At 45.3% G+C, this 7911-nt stretch overlaps 1 protein-coding gene across 1 annotated transcript in view; it reads right to left on the reverse strand.

The window, feature by feature from the left end:
- DRC11 (dynein regulatory complex subunit 11) overlaps nucleotides 1-7689 on the reverse strand; it is a 225896-nt gene extending 218207 nt beyond the window's left edge. The window contains exon 1 of the mRNA XM_020974919.2: nucleotides 7462-7689. Coding sequence (XP_020830578.1) covers nucleotides 7462-7472 — 11 coding nt within the window. The 5' untranslated portion in view covers nucleotides 7473-7689. The remainder of the gene's footprint in view (nucleotides 1-7461) is intronic.
- Nucleotides 7690-7911: the final 222 nt, after the last annotated feature.

Consider the following 7911-nt stretch of genomic DNA (forward strand, 5'->3'; position numbering starts at 1 on the left):
ATGATTTGTAAGCATCTAGAAAAATAAGTCATCATAGTTTCGTTGAGAATAGATCAGGCCAGAATATACATTTCCTTTTTTTTGGCAGGGTTGCTAAAGTAGTAAATCAGGGTAATGTTGTATGTACCATTTGCCTAGATTTCAGCAAAGCATTTGGCAAAACATCTCATATTATTCTTGTAGGAAACATGGAGATATGAGCTGGATGATAATTCCATTAAATGGTCTTATAGCTTACACTCCCCTCACCACCCCATGCACTTAGTGATTCAGTGCTGTTCTTTGCACAGGACACTCCATCTTCTGACCTAAACCTTTTTTTTCAGCTGTAACTCATGCCTAAAATATTCCCCCGCCCCATCTCTGCCTGATGGCTTCCCTAGCTTTTTTCAAATCCTATTTAAAATCCCATCTTCTACAGGAAGCCTTTCCAAATCCCTCTTAATTCTGGTGCCTTCCCTTTGTTGATTATTTTCTCTTTGTCTTATACATAACTTGTTTGTACATAATCATTTGCATGTTGTCTCCTTACCATGCCTTGCATATAGTAGGTGTTTAAAAAATGTTTATTGAATGACTGAGATGAAACTGATTGAATAACTGAACTCAAAGAAGAGTTGTTCTTCCTCCTTCTCCAGTAGCCAAAGAAGAAGCTTCTGCCAATTATTTTATTCTCCCTCCCTGGTCCTCCAGAAGTGGTCAGTGTTGCCCCGCCCCCTCCTGGAGTTGCACCTCCACTCCCACCAGGTTTTAGATCCCACATGTTCCACCCAATGGGACCACCAGCTCATGTGAGCTCCAGGATCTATCCACCATCCTTCTCAGGATCCCTAGAGGATCACGGCTCATGCAGGAAAACATCCTGCTACAGTGGTTAGACTGCAATGAGGAAAAATGTTTTAGAAATGTGATAAATAAGTCCTGAAGTATTTATTTTTGTCATTTTGTCTATTTTGATCACAGTCAATTTAAGAAGCCTCTACAGGTTCTTGAGCATTGGTGTGATGCAGTCGGATGCATTTCAGGATAATGGTTCAGTATCTGTGTGGAGGCTGGATTGGAGGAGAGAGACTTGAGGTAAGGAAACCACTTAGAGGTCCTTACAACAGGCTAGTTGATGGAGGTCTGAACTAGGGTAGTTTGTGGCGGGAATACAGAGAAGGACAAAAGATGTTGGGAAGTTTTAATCAGCAATTGGCAACGTATTGAATATAGGGGGCGAGTGAGAGAAATGAGTCAATGGTGATTCTGAGGTTTCTAACTCAATGATGTCTTAATGGTGACTCCTATCTAATCCATCCTACACACACACACACACACACACACACACACACACACACACACACACACCCTCTGTGCCCTTGCTCGTGCTATTTCTCCACCTAGAACACCATTTCCCACCCCTACCCCTAGCAATACCAATGCAGTTTCTTCCTGTCTTCAAGACCTAGTCCCTATTAGATCCTTATGAAGTTTTTCCCTGATTGGCCAAGTTCCTCTCAAATCTAATCTCATTTTTTTTATATCTCATATTATTTATTTAGGTTTGTTGTTATTTTCCACCTCCATCCCAAAATCTCCTCGAGTGCAGGGAGCATGTCTTAGATATCTTTGCCGCAGAGCATTGAACAGAGAGCTATCTCTACCTGATCTGGGACCGGCTGCTGCAGCATCAGGGCAGGCAGATGCAGATGGTGCTGTCCAAGTCCTGAAGCCACATACACCTTGGTGAAGGGGGAGTGAGTCAGACTTTCACTGTCCCCTTTAATTCTTCCTCTCCCACTCCAACCCCTCTCCCACCAAGTCCAGTCAGTTCTACTTCTTGCATTTGTCTTTTTTCTAATCAAAGTTTCATCACCTCTGGTCTGGACTACTGTGATAGCCTCATAATTGACCTTCCTGTGTAGAGTCAATCCCCACTTCAATCCATCTTTCCCAGATCCTTCAAAACAATCCTCTTAATTTCTAGATAACAGAAGCTCCTTAGGCCGAGAACAATTACATTTTGCTTTGTAATCCAAAGGGTCACATCACTTCCTTTTTCAAAAAACCATCTGTGGCTCACTATGGCCAGTCATTTAAAGCTCTCCACAATCTAGCACCTACATTTCCAGGCTTATTGCACATCAGTCCCCCTTCATAATACTACTTTCCAGGCAAGGGAGCTTTTTTCTCAACTTGATATCGGGTCTCCCATCTCCATGTATTCACACAAGCTTCCCTCCTTGCCCCTCTCCTCACCTCTGCCTTTCAGAATCAAGATTCATCTCAGGTGTGACCTGATTCCCCCAGGTGCTGGCATTCTCTCCTTCCTCAGATGGCGCTATCATAGTTTTAGAGCTGGAGAGGACCTTCAAGCTCATAAATCCCCTCTTTTTATAGATGAGGAAACTGAGGCCCAGAGAGAGAAACAGCCCTGCTCATGGTCACAAAGTGACAGTGCCAAGATTAAACCTATGTCCTCTGACGCCATATCATTGCACTCCAGCTGCATAGAAGCTTCTTGAAGGCAGCGGTTGTTTTAGTTTTGTCTTTGCACAGTGCCTGGCACATAATAAATACTTAAGAGACATTTGCTGAATTGAATCACAGTCACTCAAAACAAATCAGCTTAACATTCCACATGGGGAAAAATAAAAGGAAGAAGAAAGTATTACTGGCTAGATTTTGATATGTGGTTTGATGGGCATCCCATTGAGTTATTTTATCAGTACCTATATCTTGGAAAGATATTGTAGCGGGACAATGACCTAGGCCAATGGTGAATAAGAGAAGGATATTAGGTTGGGCTGCTTTGGAGAAATTCTCTAGGACATTCAAAGATCCAACTGTCTCTGACATAAAATCCATCTTTCTAACCTCGATATTGCTCCTTTGATACAATATGGACACAAATCTTGGAACACTATTACAGCTAAAGAATGTCAGTGGCTGTCACCCAAAAGAGAGACACATGGTGGGCCCAAGTCAGCTTTGGACAGACCCAGGATGGTATAGCGCCTACCTCACCTCTTCTCCAGCGACCTCCACAATGCTCTGCATACTTGAGATTCTTAATTAATGTACTCTGAATAAATGAAATGTTACCAATAAAGACTGGCACGTAGGAACTGAAATAAAATATGCAATTAAGGAAATAGATGATCAGAAAAGGAAGTGAGCCAGTTATGAAATGCGAGTAGAATTGGATAGTCTGAGAGTGTCTCCAATAGCCACTAAGTGTTTAAAATTCCTAGAAGAAGGTCTCCAGGGCACCAGAGAAGACCCCACGGGCAAGAATCATGCAGGAGAAGAAAGGCTGGCTGTGCTGCAATGGAAGCCAGGCCTGAATTAATAAAACCACAGATCCATTCAAGTTGCTAAGTCTCTTTGTTTTTCATTGAAGGTTATTACAACTCTTTTTCAAAATACATTTTTAAAAGTTAATTAGGGAAGTAATATTTATAGGATTTCTGAGAAAGAAAGTGATACATTTCTAGTCCTGGCTCATGAAGTGAGATTAATTTATCAAATACTGGGAAACTTGACAGAAGTAAATGGAGAAAGTGCAATTTCATATAAAATATGGATAAAGACTAGACTTGTGATGGCACTATTATGGACAGGATTTGGCAAGGGAACCTCTTCTACTGAGCAGGTCCTACCACAGATTCTTCGAGATGAGGAACAAGAGGAAAAGGGACTTATAGGGGTCAGAGGTCAGCCTTGCACCCAAGGCTTCCTGGCTTTGAGACTAGCTCTCTAGCTGCTATGTAATCCTGCTTCTCATAAGAGGAGGAAGAAATTGAAAATAAAAATACCTAAGATGAAGGAATCATTGAACCCTTTTCAAAATGCTACAAAGTGTTTGAATTTTTTTGGGGGAAATTCTAAGAATTCCTTTGTCCTCAAAGGGAGGATTAGAGCTGGCCTTTTTGGGAGATGCTTCTAATGCCTTCTGTCATACACCCACCCACCAGAGTAGGAGTCTTGAACATAATCACTCTCATCTGTCCTACCTCATGGTCTTGCACTCCCAAATTCCCTTATCTGATCACAGTCTCCTGCCTCCTCTGCTCATCCTCCTCACACTTTTACTGAATCTGCCCATCTCCCTCATCAAGTCCCCCAGTTCCATGGCCCTATTTTCCTGGTCATTCAGTCATTTTCTCTCTTTGATTTTTTTTCCTAATCAGTTTCAATGGCATGACCAGACATTTCAACAAAGGCATTTCAGTTATCTGTACCAGTGATGTGGGCTTTGGCACCATTTAAGACTGAGTAACCCCCACGGACCAATTTCTCTGCCTCACTCTTCTGTTTTTTTTTTTCCATTCTTCCTTCCTACTGCAGCCACCCTTCCTTGAGCTGTGTTGGAGAAGGTCAACCAAAAGGTTCCATGGCAAATTCATCCCATGTCACCTCATCTGGGCCCTCACTGCTGTGCCTTCATGATGCTTCTATTTTTCTCTTCTCTGCACATTCTCGATCCTCACTCATCAGCCCCTTTTCTGTCCTTTTTGAACCCCACATTCCGTATTCCCTATGCCCACATTCTCTCTCTAAGCAGAACCCTTCCCCTCCCAATTTGTTGATCAAAGGATTCTTGTTCTTTTTATTTTTATTTATTATTATTATTTAATCTAGAGCTACAAAAGACCTTAGAGTCTCAACTCCCAACTCCCTAAATTTACAAATAAGGAAGTGACTTAGCATCCCAGAATCACAGGATTACAGAGCTGAAAGGAGACTTGGAGCTCATCTAGTCCAATCCCATCATTTTAAAAAAGAGGAAACTGAGGCCCAATGGAGTTAGGTGATTTACCCAAGATTGCCCATGTAGTAAGTGGCAGAACTAAGATTCACAAACAGGTCTTCTTCCTCCAGAAAGAAAGGTTCTTTCCATTGCACCACACTGCCTCCTTAAAGCCACTGAGGTAGTGAGCCATTTCTTTGTTGGTTTTGGTTTTTCCTCTTTGGATTTGCTCAATGAAGGGGTGGGTGGGTAGTAGGAAGAACAGATTGATTTTTTTAAAAGAACTACTTATTTGAAAAAGAATTTAGAGATTTGACTAGTCTCTATTTAAAAAGAGGGAGAGAGGCTACCTGAGAGAAACCCTTAGTTCCTCTCTGCCACACTTCAGAACTTCTCTCTCCGTGTGACTCCAGCTCTTCTCTTCCCTCCATCTTCAAACAAGGAGGTGGCTTTCCACCTGGAGTTTCCTTTCCATGCCATCCTGCTCTGCCAGGACGTGGCTCCATCAGCCATCCTTTATTTCTTCTCTTTCTTCCAACTGCCTTCAAATGAACCCTTCACCTCAGCCTATAAACACTCTCTAGTATCTCTTGCACTCACATTTGTCCTTGACCCTCCCATCCCCTTGTACCATCTAACATCTCCTCCTTGGCACTGACAAACTGCCTCTTCTTGCTCCATCTCTCGAGCTCCACTTCCACTCCCTACTCACCGCAGACTTGCGGGTGATTTCACTTCAGTTCCCACCATTCTGGTGACCTGAGAGAGCTGTTTTAACAACCAGTTTCTAAGGACCAAATTCAGTAGCCTTTTCTCAGCTCTTTTTCATCCGGACAATTCTAACACGTGACACTATTGGCTAATACCTCTTTTTCAAACATGTTTTCCTTGACGCTGTCTTCTTCTGGCTCGTGTGCAGTCCTCCTTACCTCCCCTGTCCCTGTCTCCTCTTCCAGATTCTCTTCTTTCCTCCTAACACGAGTATTCTCCAAAGCTCTGTCCAAGGCCCCTTTCCCTTCTCTATATATCATCTCCCTTGGTGATTTCGTGGCTCTAGTTCAGAGGTGGGGAACCTGCAGTCTTTGAGGCCACACGTGGCCTTCTAGGCCCTTGGGCACGGCCTTTTGACTGAGTCCAAGTTTCACTGAACAAATCCTTTTATTAAGGAGATTTATTTTGTGAAGTTTGGATTCAGTCAAAGGGCTGCACTTGAGGATCTAGAGGGCCATGAGTGGCCTCGAGGCAGCCCCCACCTCTGCTCTAGTTTATCATCAATATTGGAAAAACTCTATTAGAATGCAAACATGCTGAGGTCAGGGACTGTCGATTTCGGTATTTATGGTGTCTCCAGCACCTAGCATAGTGCTTGGCAAAGAACGGATAGTTCATACGTGCTTGATTGATTTTAAACATTCTTGAAGTAAAATGTGATAGGTCTCCTAGGAAGTTTTAAGCAGGAATGATGTATATGGTTGATTTCCAAAGGGGAGTGGGGAAGAGTCAGAGAGAACAAGAGATGGACATTTAGAGCTAGAAGGAATCTTAAGGGTTATAAGGCAAGCCAGATTACTGAAGTAGAACAAGTGATATCAATACATTTTTGACACTAATGGTAGCTAGGAGGTGGAACAGCATGTATGTATGGCTCTGCTATGACATATGGTAGGTGGGAATTTGTAAGCTAACATAAATTTGCTAAATGATGGTCAGACAAACCAAACTGCAAAGCTGCCTTACAGGCAAGGCCCCCAGGGGTCCTCCTGGAAAACCAGCCAACAAGCCCTCCCGTGCCTCCTTTCCAGGGCAGACCATCCAGGCTTTGGCACAGCTCTCGCTGTGAAGAGCTCTCCTTTCTGTCTGCTCAAACAGGCCTCTTTTCCATCCCCCCCAACTGGTTCTAACTGCCCTTTGGGGTCAAAGGGCCCAAGGTTAATCCCTCTCCCACCGTGACAGTCCCACAGGAGAAAGCTAATCCCTTCCTCTTGAGTCCTCCCTTCTCCAGGCTCACAGGACTCCAGACCCTTCACAGGAACCCACAGACCCTCGAGGCTCTGGAGAGCCTCCAGGTCATCAACACTCAAGCAAGCAGCGGAGCTGAGATCTCACCAGTGGGGAACTCTCCAGGTGGAAGCCCCCTCTGGCAACTCACAGGACAACCCCTCCGTGGCTAAGATGAGGCCTACAGATGTGAACTGAATCCTGGGGAGGGGGGTTCACACAGCTACACAGAACTTGAACTCAGATCTTTGTTACTCAAACCTACTACCCCAAGATGGTTCTGAATTCAATATGCCCAAAGAATGATGCAGGGAAGAGAGCACTGGATTTGGGGTCTGAGGGTCAGGGCTCAAATCCTAGCACTACCCCTGTATTATCTGTGTGATCGCTGGCAAATCTCTGGGCCTCAGTTTCTTCATCTGTAAAATGAGCGGGTTGAACTAGATGGCTTGTGAGGTCTCTTCCAGCTCTAAATCTACGCTCCTGTGATTCCTCTCAGATCTAACTTATTGTGCTATATGCGCTAAGTGACTGGGAAGAAGGGCAGAGGGCTTCGGGGTAGCTGCAAAGACTGTCTGAGGCCAAGTCCAGAGCGCTCTCTCCTTCTTGTCTGTCCCCTCTCCCCCTAGTTTGTCCCTGCAAATTGCTGTCGCCTGCGGAGCTTGTGGTGCACTAGGAGCCCCAGCTTGTTTTCGTGGGCTGAGTCGCCCTCCCCCACAAGTACTCACGCGTTAGACATGGTGAGGCCGGGGATCCGCTCCCGAGAGGCGCAGAGCTTCGCAGAACGTCAGGCCGGGCTGGACCGCGGGTAGGGTGGGAGGCTCCTTTGGGGAGGGGGGTGGCGACCCTGGAGCTTGCTACCGTGTAGACACAGGGACGGTCTGGCGCCTTGAGGTAGCAGCTGCTCAGCAACGCGTTGCTGCGCCTGCGCTCTACCTCCCTCCCGCCTCCTCCGCGTCCTGCCGGCCCCAGGGTTACTATGGAGACGACGCCTGTGCGTGCTGGCGGGATGAACCATCTGACGACAGAGAGGGGGAAAAGCGGCTCCCCTCAACCGGAAGTCCTTAGTGCAGCCCGGCCTAGCCCCGCCCATGATCCTGGCCCCGCCCCCAGAACGGCTCTTTTGTTTGGTTTTTTTTTCCCTTAAAAGCCATGTAGGGTAACGTTTAAGCAGAATA

Source organism: Phascolarctos cinereus, unplaced genomic scaffold, assembly GCF_003287225.1.
Source record: "Phascolarctos cinereus isolate Bilbo 61053 unplaced genomic scaffold, phaCin_HiC Scaffold_5;HRSCAF=322, whole genome shotgun sequence".
NCBI lineage: Eukaryota > Metazoa > Chordata > Mammalia > Diprotodontia > Phascolarctidae > Phascolarctos > Phascolarctos cinereus.